Source organism: Microtus ochrogaster, chromosome 2 (assembly GCF_000317375.1).
Source record: "Microtus ochrogaster isolate Prairie Vole_2 chromosome 2, MicOch1.0, whole genome shotgun sequence".
NCBI classification, from domain to species: domain Eukaryota; kingdom Metazoa; phylum Chordata; class Mammalia; order Rodentia; family Cricetidae; genus Microtus; species Microtus ochrogaster.
Window position 1 is genome coordinate 27,845,594 of NC_022010.1, and position 17,188 is coordinate 27,862,781.

Below are 17,188 nucleotides of genomic sequence, written 5' to 3' on the forward strand. Positions count from 1 at the left end.
AGAGGCAGGCGGATCTCTGTGAGTTCGAGACCAGCCTGGTCTACAGAGCTAGTTCCAGGACAGGCTCCAAAGCCACAGAGAAACCCTGTCTTGAAAAACAAAAAAAAACAAACAAAAAAAATTGGACATGATTTCAAAGACACTATACTTAAGTCATTCTGATCTGCATGAACTCTAAATGGTTTCTCTGTGCTTTAGCCAGACAGACTTACAGCTCCAGAATGGAAGGACCTTAAAGCTCATAGGTCACTTGTTACTCAAATCCTTCATTCTGTGCAAGGCATCTGCCTCACCTGAGTTTCTTCACAAGGCAGGAGGGTAAAGTTCTGCAGGACACTGATGACAGCCAGTTTCATGCTGATGAGGGCAAACCTCATGCCAAGGCAGTTCCTGGGTCCATTCCCAAAGGGCATGTATACATAAGGATCAATGCTGCCCTTGTTCTCCTTGCTGAACCTGGAGACACAGTAGGGATGAAAACGAGGCTATCGAACATAAAGATCCCAAGAGCTCTGTTTGGAGTCCGCACAGCCCTCAATCGGAGCTGAACCCTTGCTGTGGATGTCTCAGTATAAAATTGTGAGTCAGGGGCTTCTCCAGAGGGCCTAGATTAGATTCCCAGCACATCTGACACCCTCCTGTAGCCTTCTCGGATGCCAGGTACATGTGCAGGAAAACACCCATACACATAAAAAATAAATAAAATTGTAAACTAATGATCTTTCCATGTCCCTTAAAATAGAGGAGCCTTTGGTGTTGAACTGAGCTGAGTTGAATGCTTTTAGAGAGGAAGTGTATCTTTAAATACCAAAACTCTGTCTGGGATGGGTATATGTTCCCATTCTGAAAGTCAAGTCAGAATTAGAGCAAAAAGTATGCTACTGCCTCAACCTTCATGAAGTCTATTTCTAATCAGACAGATAATGGGAACTTCTTAAAGCTAATGGTAAATTTAGGGACCAGCACAGAATACATAAAAAAAAAAAGAATCCTACATGTGTTAGTTTAGATATCACTTAACACCAACTACTGCCTAGTCACCAAATAAGATCGATCAATCTATCTGTCTATCTGTCTGTCTGTCTATCTATCTATCTATCTATCTATCTATCTATCTATCTATCTATCTATCTATCTATCTGACAAGATGTGGTACATAGGTTAGTGGAGCAGGCTTTCCTTGGGTTGCCAACCAGATCCCAAATCATGACACAGACTTATTATTAGTTGGGAATGCTCGGCCTATGCTTGCCCCACTAGCTCTTATAACTTAATAGAACCTGTTTCTCTTCATCTATGTTTTGCCTTGGGACTTTTCACCTTTCTTTTATTCTCTATGTCCTACTTTTCCTGCTTCTTCCATGACTGTTGTCTCCCTCTCCTTCTCTCTTCTCTCCTTCCCTCCCCCAACCTACATTCCTCCTACTTATTCTCTCTGCAGGCCAGCACCACCTATCCCTCTACTGCCTAGCTATTGGCCATTCAGCTTTTTTATTAGACTAATCAGGGGCCTTAGGCAACACTTCTTTACATCATTAAACGTAGCATAAACAAATGCAACACACCTTTACATAGTTAAAGTAATATTCTGCAACACAAATATAAGACATCTTTACATAGTTAAAAGTAATGTTCTACAACAGGTTGGTGTTTAGGTGATTAGTGATTCAAAATACAACTAAAATATACTAGCTTTTGCAAACCCTTTACATGCCTACAAATAAATTCTTGAGGACACATTTCACTATTAATGGAATTAATGTTAGCATATTGGGACTCTCAATGGCCATGAATACTTTTTTTCTGGTCTGTTTTTACAACATCAATAATTATCACTTTGTAATTTTCATTTTTTGTTGTCGTTTTGTTTTATTTTTCAAGACAGGGTTTCTCTGAAGCTTTGGAGCCTAGCCTGCAACTAGCTCTTGTAGAAGAGGCTGGCCTCCAACTCACAGAGATCCACTTGTCTCTGCCTCCCAAATGCTGAGATTAAAGGCGTGCACCACCACTGCCCGGTCACTTTGTAATTTTCTTTTTTCTTTTAATATTTATTTATTATGTATACAATATTCTGTCTGTGTGTATGACTGAAGGCCAGAAGAGGGTACCAGACCTCATTACAGGTAGTTGTAAGCCACCATGTGGTTGCTGGGAATTGAACTCAGGACCTTTGGAAGAGCAGGCAGTGCTCTTAACCACTGAGCCATCTCTCCAGCCCATTTTCTTTTTTTTTTTTTCTTAGACGGTTTTTCTGTGAAACAATCTTGGCCGTCCTGGAACACACTCTGTAGACCAGGCTGACATCAAACTCATAGAGATCTGCCTGCTTCTGCCTCCTAAGTGCTGGAATTAAAGGCATGTGTCACCACCGTAGGCTTTTTTTGTTTTGTTTTGTTTGTTTGTTTTGCTTGTTTTTGTTTTTTGAGACATGCTTTCCTGACTGTCGTGGAACTCTGCAGACCAGGCTGGCCATGAACTCACAGAGATCTGCCTGCCTCTGACTCTTAAACTCTGGGATTAAAGGCGTGTCCACCACACCAAGCTCACTTTATAATGTTAAAAGGTCTGATTCCCAAAAGACAGAAAGATACAAAGGACTACAAAATCACATATATGCCATTTCCAGTAAACAACATGTTAATAGTTTAGTTTAGCTGGTTCCTAGTGGGGACCCCTCCCTGAGGTCTCTGTACCTTTCTGGGCGGAACTCCTCAGGCTCTGGCCAGTACTCAGGATCCCGATGAAGAGGAAAGGTTGGTACCATAACTACAGTCCCTTTGGGAATGAACACTCCATTGATTTCCACATCCTTCTTAGAGATCCTGTCTAGCCTGCTAGCAGCCGGGTACAATCTGAGAGTTTCATTCACTACCATGTCCAGGTACTCCGTGTCCATCAGGGCATCATAGGTGACAGGTGCCTGGGAAGAGGAAACATGTTTGCAGATGAGGTTTGGACTCACTCTTCAACCCAGTTTGTTGTGCTCTTACACATCAGAGACTCCAAGGGCTAACCTCAATTAGCTTAGCCTTAATAAATCATTCTGCACCTATGATGACCTTTGTCCTGATTATGGCCCATTAGGATGTGAAGTATAATTTTTTTTTATTTTTATTTTTTTTGGATTTTTCGAGATAGGGTTTCTCCGTAGGTTTTTGGTTCCTGTCCCGGAACTAGTTCTTGTAGACCAGGCTGGCCTCGAACTCACAGAGATCCGCCTGCCTCTGCCTCCCGAGTGCTGGGATTAAAGGCGTGTGCCACCACTGCCCGGCTTGTGAAGTATAATTTTTAATATAGGAGCCATTTGGGACACTCCCTTGTCCAGATCCCCTCGTCCTCAGCATTGCTGTGCTCTTGATTTCTTTATCATGTGGTCATGTATGACCAATATATTATGACTGTTACAGTCAGACAGAGTCCACTGAGGTCACTGTCTCATCACCATATACTGTCCGTGTACACCAAGGGAATAACATCATTGCAAAGAACAAACTCCCCACTCGGTTCACATCAGGCTCTTTAGATTATTCCGGTTTTGCATATGCATGTGTGTGCATGTTCATGGCATGTGAACAGTTGCTGTGCGTTGGCCTATATGTGGAAGCTAGAAAACAACCTTGGGTGTCTTTTCTCATGGAGTTTACTTTTTACGCATATTTTGAAACAGATTTTCAGTAGTCTGAAACTCATCAAGTAGTCTGGGTTGTCTGGCTCCAGGAGCAGACAGGCTTACACTGTCTGCCTCCTCAGTGCTCCACTTACAACTTTTTCCCCACATGGGTTCTGGAAATCAAGCTCGGGTCTTCATAAATAGCATTGTGTGATTGAACTGTGTCCCCAGCTTCTCAGACTCGGCAGTTTCTGCTAACTACCTCCTTTGGGAGTAGTGAGAGGGGTGAGTTTGAATGAAGTAGAAACTCCTGGGAAGATGGCACACTAGAAACTGCCTCTGTGTGTGAAGAGTCAGAACAACAAGTAAACAAACCAAATACAGTCTATGTCAAGGAGAGAGGAGGAGCTTCAGAAACACGAAGGAGGCAGTAGGACATCAAAAAAGCATGGTGGAAAAAATGGATGATTCATAGAAAAGAAACCAAGCTGAAGATGGCGCTGGCTGCCCTGTTCCCCAGTTCCAGGGGAGGAGAAAGGCAAAGGCCCTCCAAAAAAACCAAGAGGCTAGGTGAAAGGGGCGGGGAGTCCAGTGAGGAGTGAGATGGCATGGGGGTTGACTTTTGCAGCCGTGGGGAGGAGTTCCCAGTGTCACTGGGAATGACTGAGAAGGTAGAAGCTAGTTGACATCTTTTTTTTTTTTTTTTTTTTTTCGAGACCAGGCTGGTCTTGAACTCACAGAGATCCGCCTGCCTCTGCCTCCCGAGTGCTGGGATTAAAGGCGTGCGCCACCACCGCCCAGCGATAGTTGACATCTTTATAGAGAACCTTTCATTAGAAACTTAACTGCTCAGGGAGGCAGAGGATAGGGGCCAATCACAAGACAAGGAGGCTGAACTTAATGTGCCACAGCCCTAGGGCAAGAGACCACCTGAGAAACAGTTGTGTAACGTGGGAGGGTTAGATGCTTAGGAGCTTAAAAGCACGTGGGCAGGAGGCTGAGGAAATAAAGTGCTCAGAGAAAGGTATCTGCCATCAATTGTCCTGAACAGGTCTCCTATACTGAGAATAATTGTAGAGTGTGACAGCCCTGAGCCCAAACTCAGCAGGTGGATCCCTCTCTTTTCTAGAGCCCCTGTAATAAAGCCCTAGTACTGTCCTTGACACACCCACAGCTGCATCCCTTCAGCAGGCGACCAGCACTTAGGAGGTGTGGAAAGCACAAAGGCAAGCACTCCTCTTGAACACATCAAGCTGCATTCCCATTCAGCTGAAGCTGAGACATTAGCCACCCCAGAGAGAACCTGTCCAGCACACTGACTGTAATGCATGCTATGGTCAGCAGAGGGCACTGACACTCAAGGAACTTATGAAATTGATACTAACTGTAGTCAGGGCTTCAGACAGCAAGTCCTCTGATACACTATGAAAACTACAGGAGAGAAAGAATCCCCTAGTTGACGCACACACCCACACAATAAATGCCATGTTATTGCACTGGACAGCAGAGCAATTGAGAGGAGTGTCAGGCCAGACTGCAGAGACCAGTGAAGGCCACCCTACCACCGTAGATAGTGGGGACAGCACCCAAGGACATCAGCAGAGATAACTGTCCAGATACCTGAGGGACTGGTGCTTATTCTCAAGTGTCACACAGGTTTTCTGGGTGTCTCTTACTTGATATTATTGTCATAATAGATAAAGATACATCAGAGCCAGCACTGTATTAAAGATTGCATATTTCTATGGGTTTGCATTCATCTCCTATATCCCTTCTTTGTTTCTTTTTTAGACGCTTGCTAAAAAGGATGGAAGAACCATTGTATGACTCTCTGTAAAAATTCTTATTGCAAGTGATGAGACATGTTCTTTAATCCTTTACCTCTGCCCTCCCTCTCTGGGTATCATCCCTTCACCTTATTGGGCAGAGCTGTCAATCTCATCCTGAAGTTTCTTCTGCACATCAGGGTGTGTAGCCAGTGTATACATCATGAAGGAAATGGATGTGCTTGTGGCTTCATAGCCAGCAAAAATGAAAACAGCTGATTGGGCTGTGATCTCCATATCAGACAGGGCTAAAAGGAAAAGAACATGGTGGATAAGGAAGATCAAAGGAGAACATCACAGTTGAGAAGAAATTCAAATGGTGCTCCCAGCTGTCTAGGGGAGAACAGAGAAAGGAGGTCCAGAGTCACTGGGACTGAATTCCACTCTGGGGCCTGTCTGTCCTGTTAGAGCAGACTTACCACAAATGTGTAGCTCTGCCCACCACAGCCTGTCCTCACACACACGTATAAAGAAATGCAGTGATTAATACTGACTGACAACTTGGCAGGATCTAGGATCACCTAGGAGATGAGACTGAACATTACCATGTGGGATCATCTTCACTGATGTGAGCAGACCCATCTTAAATGTGGGTGGGACATCCCACGGCCTGGGGTCCCCAACTGAATAAAGAGAAGAGTATGAGGTAAGCACCAGCATTCAGCTCTCCTCTTCCTGACTACTAATGCAATGTGACCAGCAGCCTCCCGCTGCTGTCACCAGCTCTTCACCACCATGGTGGACTGAACCACTAAATGTGGGTCAGAATAATCCTGTTCCGAAGGGTTTTTTGTCAGGCATTTGTCACAGTGACAGCATGAGTGACCAGGACAAAACCTTACTATTAGTAAATGTGAGATCATTTTTCCTTCATGGAAAAAACAAAAACAGGCGGGAAATGGTAGAGTGTTCACCCTGCAGATGCTTCACTGCGGTGGAGGAGTGTATGCAGAGGTATACAGGGAATCTTCCTGTATCCTTCCCCCAAGCTCTGCTTCGACCAGAAAACACTTTAAAATTAAAGTCTCTCCTCGCACTCGAAATTAAAGAACAGATAATGCAAGGCCTCCTGAGGCCAAAAGATTATGATGCATGAAACTTGAATTGCAAAGTAACTAATCAAAAGAAGAAAGTAACAGGGGATGCAAAAGATCACACTGCTAAAAATGAATGGCTATATTTCTGATTGATATATTTAAAAAAGCAAATAAGTAAGGCTTGAAAACTCTTCTTGTTTTGGTTTTTTTTTTTTTTTGTTTTTTCGAGACAGGGTTTCTCTGTGGTTTTGGAGCCTGTCCTGGAACTAGCTCCTGTAGACCAGGGTGGTCTCGAATTGAAAACTCTTCTTATGCTGGATAATATCTAGAAATGTGGAATAAATATGAGAGTTTAAAAGTCATTTTGTAGCTATAATAGTAATAATATGTAGCACAGTTAATAAAAACCCAGAGACAGATACTGGCATTCAACCTGAAGGTCAGAAAAGCAAAACAGCCAGCCACCTGCTCTTACCTCTACATCAGTCTGAAATGATGATCCTACCTCCAGGAATCTCAGAATGGGACTGTGTCTGAGAGCTGTCTCTTCCTGTGTTATAATCCTCTCTAGGGCTAGGATTAAAGGCATGCACCACTACTGCCAGGTTTCTATGGCAAACTAGTGTGGCTACTAAGATTAAAGGTGTGTGTCACCACTGCCTGGTCTGTAAGATGACTTGTGGGGCTGTTTTACTCTCTGATCTTCGGGCAAGCTTTATTTATGAAAATACAATGTTTTGAGGGGAGGCTTTCTAGAAGGGTTTCTCTGTAGCTTTGGAGCCTGTCCTGGAGCCTGTCCTGGAACTCGCTCTGTAAACCAGGCTGGCCTCAAACTCACAAAGATCCACCTGTTTCTGCCTCCCGAGTGCTGAGATTAAAGATGTGTGCCACCACCACCTGGTTCAAAATACAAACTAAAAATCACCACAATAATAGTTTTTGTCACAAAGCTAGCATGGACTATGTTATGAACTGGGGACCTGAAGGATGAAGAAGAGCAGGGTACATGGTTTCTCAGACACTATTTACACAGAGCAGATGAAGCTGTTGAACACAATTCCACCACTCACTCCCAGATGCAAATTCCCAGGTAGAGATCCAGAATCAGTGGGGTTGGAAAGGACTGAGAATCAAACTCTGCTCTGACAGATGATCCTGCACCACTGAGGACTTCTGGGCACAAAATGCTTCTCTGTGGCTGCCCTACAGGCTCTTGGACATGTAACCAGTTTACTTCTAGAAAGATCCTGTGGACTCCATAGATACCATCCATGTTCGCATCTTTCTGAAATTTGGCAGAAATGCTTCCATCCTTGACCGCTCCCCCCATGCATATGTCCTGACACCCTCTTTCCTCTGGGCTTTTTGATTCATGCGCCATGAACCATCATGGGTTACCTTTCTGGGACTCTTTGCCTTTGGAGTTCTGAGTGTGTATCATCAGGTGAAGAAAATCCACTCGGGTCTGGAGAGAGAGAAAAGTCAATGATGGACATTTGGAGAAAGGGCACAGATGACATGTTCACAGCCTGACAGATGATCAAACCATGAGCATTCTGACAGTAACCACATTTTACCTTCTGATTTGAATCAAGGCGATTTTGCTTCATCTTTTTTATAAATTCGTAGAAAAAGTCCATTAGCCGGTTTGGAAAAATAGAGATACTTAGCATCTCATAAACTGGAGTAAGGAATGGAAACATAACTACAGAGAAAAAAGAGAAAGCGTAACGAAAATCTGCACTGAATTCTTATTCACTTATTAGAAATCAAATACACCTTCTGCTAAGCTCCAGGATCCACTTGTATTTTTATTCAACTCAAAGGAAGGTGCCAAAGTGATGTTAACAATAGTTGTGTTTATAATACATCAAAACATAAACCACTCAAGATACAGGCTGGAGAAATACTCAGATGGTGGAGAGCATATGCTGCTTACACGAGACCCAAGTCAGTTCCCAGTACTTGACTCTGAATGGCTCGTAACTGCAAGCCCACCTCCCTCTAGAGGCACGGCACTCACGTGTCTACATACATATATGCACACATAATTAAAAATAAAGCAAAATTTAAAAATACTTAATGTAGGAAGAAATATTTGTTACATTCAGTGAACCAACATATTCACCCCACTTCCTATAGTCTCTCTGCAGCTTCTCCAGGATCCCCCTCTCAGATATCCCTTGTACAACTTTGGGTTGTTGTTATTTAATAAAACTCTTAAGTGTTGCTCTCATGTGCATGGGTGTGGGGCCATCCACTGAAGCATGGGAAACTGACCAGTGGCCACACCAACAAAGAAGAATGATTCTCTCTTCCCTAGCAGCTATCAACTGCCAAAAGTTCTCAGAAAGGGGTGGGAACTAGAGAGCATCTAGAGAAGGAGTATTGGTTGGCTTGATCTTGTGGAACTGCTTTGAGTTTGAGCGTGTGATAGCTCTTTGTGTCCAGAAGATGACATTCCTCTTCACCTTCCAGCCTTTACATTCTTTGTACCTCTTTGCAAGAAAGGAATAAATTTGATAACAGTACGTACAATTTAACTAAAAGTGGGCCAAAGATAAAGGTCTAAGATTGGCATGGTGAGCACATGCCTTTAATCCCAGCAGTCTGGAGGTAGAGGCAAGTGGATCTGTGAGACAAAGGCCAGCCTGTTCTGTGTAGCAAGTTCCAGGACAACCAGGAACTTGTATCCAGGGAAAAAAACGTTTCAGGAATATGCTGCCCAATTAAGATGAAACTGGAGGGAGGGGTTAAATGTTCATAACCTCATCTCTGACCTTGTGATTTAGAGATTAAATCACAGCATATCATAAAATTCTACATCATAAAAATTTTAAATGTGTACTTCAAAGGATCCTATTAAGAACATTAAAAGACATCTAAAAATAGAGAAAATATGTCAATTACATATCTGGAAAATGACTGTTATTCATGATACACATGCCAGTCTTACACCTCACTTACAAGCACGTAAACCATTCAGCTATACAGGAGCAAAGGTTGAACAAATGTTTATCTAAGAACAAGAATGTCTCCCAAGTGGGAGAGTGTGATTACCACTTGGAGAAAGTACAACCCAGCTCTCATGGTGTTATACTATTGAATGTCCACTAGGGGGCTGGGATGACCATCATGAAACAACTACAACAACCCAAAGTGTCGAATGGGGGTTCTCATGAGCTCCTAACCAGAACATAAAATCCATCTATCAAAGAAAAAACTTCTCAGTTGCTCAATAAGTCAAACACAGAATTCCTATGTCATTTGCAAATTTCACCCCAAGTGCCTACCAAGAAAACATGAAAAAATGTTCAATCATAATCTCAGATGCCAATGTCCATAAGAGTTTATTTGCAATACCCTGAATCTGAAAATAACTGGAATGACCATCATATGGTATGGAATTTGATTTGTCTACAGACCATGGGAGTAGCAACAAATGGTTCTGTTGAATATATCATGTTAAATGAAAGAAGCTAGTCACTAAATTCTGTGCATTCTATGACATTTATAATATATTTTTGTGGCATACCAGGAATAGGCAGATCTACAGGAGCAGTGAACTGGTGTTTTAATTGCAGGGAGGAATGGAAAGCTGCAGGTTTTCTTGGATAAAATCTTCCCTGGTTTGACAATGGCAATGAATACACATTGCAAAAATTGAATTACACATTGTAAATGGGTACATTATTTTTTTAATATTTATTTATTATGTATACAATATATTCTGTCTGTATGTAGGCCAAAAGAGGGCACCAGACCTCATTACAGATGGTTGTGAGCCACCATGTGGTTGCCGGGAATTGAACTCAGGACTTCTGGAAGAGCAGGCAATGCTCTTAACTACTGAGCCATCTCTCCAGCCCAGGTACATTATTTTTATATATGAACTGTATCTCAGTAAGGATGAATGATGCTATTTTGTTGGAAGTATGTGAGGGAGGAAGATAAAAGAGAGGAAGTGAGAAAAAATGGGTTAAGGAAATCTAAACTTGTTAAGATCTTCTTGGTTTTCTGCACAAAGGGATCTTGTGGGTTGTTGAGGGAATCAACGTTCACTCCAAATGATGTCCCAGTGATCACATCCATGCTATAAGCTCCAAGGATGCTGAGTAGAGAGAGAAAGATGAGAGAGAGTCAACATTCGCGTCTGAGGCAGCTCTTCCTTCTGAGCTACCCAGGCAGGGAGCCACACAGTCAGAACCGAGGTTTCTGTAACACTCACACATGGGATGTTTACCTGTGGTTGGTTTGCGGGTGTCCTTTTCCTGGAGTTGAGGGGACATTAATGTACTTACAGTCCCATCAACTGGACCACCACTTACTCTTTCATGGTGATGGGCTTCCCTTTCTCTTCTTCTCATCTCAAGTTTTTCACCAGCGTATCTCCATACTGTCCAATGATGGGGAACATCTAAGCACAAAGCACAGCATGTGTAGCTAAATGTAGAAACTCAGGTCCCAGAAAGACAAGTCATCCCCAGTCACAAAGCAATGAACATGATGTTACAGCGATTTTTATTTATTTATGTGTTTATTTATTTGTTGGTTGTTTGTTCTTTTTTCTTTTTCTTTTCTTCTTTTTCTTTTTTTTTTCTTTTTGAGACAGGGTTTCTCTATGTAGCTTTGGAGCCTGTCCTGAAACTCGCTCTGTAGACCAGGCTGGCCTCACAGAGATCCTTCTACCACTGCCTCCCAAATGCTGGGATTAAAGGTGTGTGCCACCACACCTGCATTACAGTGAATTTTATAATGGGTCCTCTCGGCATGAAGTCAAAAGCCCATCTCAGAGGACTGACCCTTGGAAAGGGACTATGGGCTTATTTCCTACCTGTTCCCAGATTCATTATCTAAGGAAATTCCCTTTCCATCATCACCTCCTTGAGTTTTCCACTGGTGAAAGTTGGAGATAGCAGTGTTCGAAGTCTCTTCCATTCTTCATCTTCAGATGTGGTGATGGCCTTTTTCATAGTACCCGCTGGACCAAAAGTCTAGAGTTCAAATTGAAAGACAGCTTGCCTTGCTGAAATTATGTATATGTTCATAGCCACAGAAAATATATCAAACAAATATCACTTGCCTAACAAGTATCTACTGATCTTGTTAAGTGACAGGCCCTTGTTTATTCTCAATACATCTTCATTGAAGACACCTCACAGACTACATAAATATAGATGTCATCTATCTATCTATCTATAGGGCATGGCTTCATGTTTTTATTTCAAAGTCTCTTCTTAAGTGGAAACCCTTTTTGCACAGGGGAAAACTGCTCTTTGGTGTTGTACATGGGGCTGCTTGAGTCCTGAGGCAGAGAGCATTATGGTCGCCAAGGTACTGGCTTCTGCTTCCATTTTAGAAGCAATTGTTTACATAAAGGGACTTTTCTGCTTATGCAGCCCCTAGGGAAATCTATGCATCTTCCCAAGAGAAAACTTCAAAGGCAGAGGGTCTTGGCCTGAGAGCCAGAGAAGGAAGTCTTTCTTGTGCCCCAAGGACCTTGGTACCAGTAGCATAGATTCTGAGAAACTGCTTGCTCAGCTCTGTATGCACGCTGTCACAAGTATATCCACTGCCCTACACTGGAGCTTATATAGAGGGAATAAGAAAAAATGAGGTCCCAGAACCTTCCTTCCTGGGAACATACTGAAAACAAGAGATCCCTACTATAAAACTAAAGAACAACAAAAACGCTATAATCAGTCAGTTAAAGGCTTACTGTGAGATATTTTGTAAAGCTTGCATTCTAGAAAACGTCAAATGATTCTACACGTAACTTCATTAACGTACAAATAATTTCAGACTGTCTAACATATTGTACCTGCATGAACATCCAACCTAGACACAGATTGTAAAATACAAGATCCTACGCTTTACAGACCCCCCCCCCCAAAATTTGTAACTTCCAGATTTGACAGCTGCTGCCCAAGGATGTTGCCTCAGGTACAACAGTCTGTTTTGTACTTTGCTTTTCCACCGGGGATGCTTAATGGGGAAGTGAAGAAGAGATCCAGGACTCTGATGTTTGCCAAATGTTTTATGTAGTCACTATGCTGTATAGCTAAAGAAGATCTCTGTTTGGGAGAGAGAGAGAGAGCAGCTGAGCCCTCAGAAGTGCATTTAGTTCCCCGCTGACTCCACACCTGCTCTTTGGGACCTTAACACGGCTGAAGCTGGACTTCAACAGTTCTTCCATGTGCATATGCCCCCACAGACACACAATTAAAAAACAATAAGCCTGTGGTGGTCCTGCACTTTAATCCCATTATTTGAGAGGGAGACAAGCAGATCTCACTAAGTTCGAGACCAGCCTGGTCTACATAGGGAGTTCCAGGACTGGCAGGACTGTTACACAGAGAAGCCCTGTCTTGAAAAACAAAAGCCAACCAACCAAACCAAAAAACCAAACAAATACAAAAGCAAAAAAAAAAACCTTATCAATAATAAAAAAGATTAAGGAATTATCTGTTATTTTAAAGAACTATAACATGGAAATCTTTTTATCTTTTTTGCTTTTTAAAAATTATTGTTATTATTTTGTTTTCTTTTTTTGAGACAAGGTTTCTCTGTAGCTTTAGGGCCTGTCCTGGAACTAGCTCTTGTAGACCAGGTTGGCCTCGAACTCATATAGATCTGACTGCCTCTGCTTCCTGAGTGCTGGGATTAAAGGTGTGAGACACCACCACCCAGATAAAAATTATTTTTATTTTTATGCATATGGGTGTTCTGCCTACATATATATCCGTGTACTATGTGTGTATAGTGCTCACTGAGGCCAGAAGAAAGCCTCAGGTGGCAGGAGACCGGAGTTCTAGACACTTGTGAACCAGCCAACATGGGTTTGATTGACTGCTGAGACGTCCTTCCAGCCCCACAGGGATATCCTTTGAATTTTATATACAGGGGCACAAGGAAACAAGAAAGATAATTCTATTTCCTAGCTATGAATTTTCTTCTCTTCCAAAACTCTAGTTTGTGCCAAAATGAACTCTTTTTAAACCCCTTTATGCTAGAAGCTCAGAAGGAAAGGAACGAGCCAAACTTGTACCCCATGAAGAAATGTATACAAAAGCCTCAGCCAGCTTCACGCTTGATGTGAAAGCCTGCATGCTTGACCCTCCAGCCAGGAGCGATCCAGAAATCTCCTCTTACCACTGTTACTCAGTACTATCCTCGAAATGCCAGCTAGTGCAATAATGTAAGAACAGCCGATGGAAGACACACAGCTTGCAAAGCCATGAGTGGAGATGTCCTGATTTTCAGGCACCACCATTGCCCACGGGGAGCACAGCAAGCAGCACACAGAACAAATGTACGGAGGGAAGGAATGAGTTTGGGAAAGTTGTAGGGTGCAATGACAACTCAGAATTCAACGCATTTGCACATCATCACGATGATAAGCGGAGAAATAATGAGAAAGTGATGTTATAGCAATAACTAGAAATTAAATACTTAAAGCATAAATGTAACAAAATATGTTCTGAGTCTTTAACCTGAAATTGTCAATGTGGCAAACAAAGGTAAACTAAAAATCAGAGAGGCCCATGGTAGCCATGGATTAGAAGACAGAGCACAGTAAACGTATTTCCCCTTGCTGGGTGATGGTGGCACACATCTTTAATCCCAGCACTCGGGAGGCAGAGGCAGGCAGATCTTTGTGAGTTCAAGGACAGCCTGGTCTACAGAGCTAGTTCCAGGACAGGCTCCAAAACCACAGAGAAACCCTGTCTCAAAAAACCAGAAAAAAATATTTCCCCTATATTTATTTAAATTTTTATCAAAAATCACACTGAGCTTTTAAATTGAGACAAAAATATTCATAATTAAGATAGAAAAGCAAAGGTCTGAGAAACAACCACACAATTCTTTAAAAAAAAAAAAAAAGGAATTAATCCACATAATGTCACTCTTTAAGAGGGAATGGTCCCCAAAGAGGGGAAAACACTGTGGTCAATTGATTGAAGAAAATAGATGAGAAAGAATCCCACACAAGTAATAGGACTTATAAGCTTTGGCAGGAACAGCCTCTCCCAAAATAGTATTGGAACAGTTGAACATGCATGGTATAATAGGAATCTTTACCTGACCTGTGTATCTCATATCAAAAAATTGCAAATAGACCATAGATGTAAATGTAAAATATGAAACTATTAGTTACCATTAAAAAATAAGAAAGCTAAGCAAAATATTCTCAAACGTGACCCTGAAAGCATCCATAAAAATGCATCAGACATTGCCAAGAAGAAAAGATAAGATTCTGACGGTGACTACCACACGTTTACAAGAGGAAGTTCCACGGTGAAGGGACAGTCCACACTACTCATACACACACTCAGATGAGGGGATGCCACTCAGAATGTGATACCAATACTGACCTTATCTTGTATACTGGCTGGAATATATTATATTTACACTCATACAAGACATTACCATTTACAAAAACCAAGACTTTTTCTGAACATGGTGATGGCTCTTTCTCATGATTATGTAATTCTTTCCAGATTAAAATTGAATGATTATGACCAAAGCTTTAAGAAAAATAAATAAATAAAATAAAATTTAGTGAAAGTAAGTCATTATTTTCTAAAAAGGACACCTACCCGACGGTTTGTGAAGACGGAGTAGTGTTCTTTCACCAGCATTGTTTTGATGATCTCTGGATCTGTGATAGCCAGCACAGGCTGTTGGCCATCATAAAACCTGAGGTGGGAAAATAGGTGGACTCAACCTCAGAAGCCAGATTCTGCACCTGGATACACACCTGGGACTCTAGACTCCACCCCTGAGGCTACACTGGCCACACCCCCAGTTATATATATAGCACAGCAACATGTGCCCCAACTTCAAGTTCTAACCATAGAAGCCACTGGAGTCACGTGAAATGAAGGGTAGCGTGGCTAAAGCAGGGAAGAGAAACTTAGGATGAAATGGCCCTTCAAAGAGTCCTAGTTAAGAGTGAACTCTGGAACATAGGTTAAGGCTAGGCAAATGTACATGGTTATTGCCAATACTATCCTTTGGTGTCTAAATTTGTCAGCATCTGGGTTGGAGGTGTCGCTCAGTGGTTGAGCCCTTGTCTATCAAGTGTGTGACCCCCAGAGATCTCTTCTTCAAAGGCAGCAGAATTAAATAGACAGAAAATACCCATATACACTTCCAGTAAATTTAATTTTTTTATGATAAAGATGTTTTTAAAGTGGATATAAATGAGTTCCTAATTTGCTTACTTATATCTCCCAGTCTGTCTTTCAAAAGCATACATTACTTTTAAGTTAATATAGAGGAGTTCTGGGTTTAACTAAAAGTGAATTGGTATAAATATGATCTTGCATTTCTGAGCCCATATCAGAAGGTTCTGAGCATTAGGCGCAAAGACATTGAGTCTTGGAGCCCTTGGTTCGTCAGTCTGGAGGATGTACTGGGCAATGGCCCTAATGGAATTCATGCTGTTCGAATTAACAACTGTGACGGAGTAGACCCTGGCAGGACAACCTCCAAAGACTTTGTCCTCATGCAGTGAGTGCTTCATTCTGCAAGCCTACCCAATGGACGTTTCCAGACTACTCACCCCCATATTTTCCATACTTTTTATAGCAGTCTATATCAAATTTCCACAAACCCTGGGGAGAGAAATAAAGTTAAATCCATTATTAGCCTGTATACAATGGATCTTTCTCTAACTGGGGTGCAAATGACTCAATTTCTGTGAAATCAGGCTTCCTGTCCCTCACTGGTGATTAGAGGCAAGTTCTTTTTTTTTTGTTTGTTTGTTTGTTTTTTTTTTAATTTATTTATTTATTAAGGATTTCTGCCTCCTCCCCGCCACCGCCTCCCATTTCCCTCCCCCTCCCCCGATCAAATCCCTCTCCCTCATCAGCTTGAAGAGCAATCAGGGTTCCCTGACCTGTGGGAAGTCCAAGGACCGCCCACCTCCATCCAGGTTTAGTAAGTTGAGCATCCAAACTGCCTAGGCTCCCCCAAAGCCAGTATGTATCAAAAACCCATTGCCATTGTTCTTGAGTTCTCAGTAGTCCTCATTGTCCGCTATGTAAGTCCGGTTTTATCTCATGCTTTTTCAGACCCAGGCTAGCTGGTCTTGGTGAATTCCCGAAATCCCCATTGTCTCAGTGTGTGGGTGTACCCCTCGCGGTCCTGAGTTCCTTGCTCGTGCTCCCCCTGAGAAATCTCAAGGTCCAAATCAGGAGTAGAGGCAAGTTCTTATTAGAGACACCTGAAGGGAATAGGGAGGCTAGAAGTGGTGTCTGGAGTGGAGAGTTTAAGGCTGTTTTTGGATCTTCTCAGTGTTGGATCTGTTTAAAGAACTGTCCTTACTTATGGATACCAAGCAGCTTGTCATCTGAGGTGTGTGTGTGTGTGTGTGTGTGTGTGTGTGTGTGTGTTGTCTTTGAAATCCTAGACCACTCTGAGCTGTTCCTCAAGATTCCAAAGGGCATATGTATAAAACCCCCAAGGTCTAGACTCTTCTGTCTCCCAGTTCAGTGTTACCTCACTTGTTTTATTAGTATCCAAAGTAAGGGAATGTGTATAAGCCTCCCAGGGTATGGACTGTTCTGTCTCCTCGTTCAGGGTTATCCCACTCGTTTTATTAGTATGAAAGTGACAGAGTGAAGCCACACTTGGTGGCACACACCTGTAATGCTAGCCCTCAGGAAAAAGCAAGAAGATGGACAAGTTGAGGCCAGGATGGCTTGTAT

At 42.3% G+C, this 17,188-nt stretch overlaps 1 protein-coding gene across 1 annotated transcript in view; it reads right to left on the reverse strand.

Annotated features, from left to right (window-relative positions):
* LOC101998547 (cytochrome P450 3A25-like) overlaps nucleotides 1–16,093 on the reverse strand; it is an 18,566-nt gene extending 2,473 nt beyond the window's left edge. The window contains 11 exon segments of the mRNA XM_026786932.1: nucleotides 294–456; nucleotides 2,694–2,920; nucleotides 5,526–5,538; nucleotides 5,540–5,684; nucleotides 7,872–7,938; nucleotides 8,051–8,187; nucleotides 10,442–10,584; nucleotides 10,802–10,890; nucleotides 11,354–11,467; nucleotides 15,074–15,173; nucleotides 16,042–16,093. Coding sequence (XP_026642733.1) covers nucleotides 294–456; nucleotides 2,694–2,920; nucleotides 5,526–5,538; nucleotides 5,540–5,684; nucleotides 7,872–7,938; nucleotides 8,051–8,187; nucleotides 10,442–10,584; nucleotides 10,802–10,890; nucleotides 11,354–11,467; nucleotides 15,074–15,115 — 1,140 coding nt within the window. The 5' untranslated portion in view covers nucleotides 15,116–15,173; nucleotides 16,042–16,093.
* Between the last annotated feature and the right edge of the window lie 1,095 nt (nucleotides 16,094–17,188).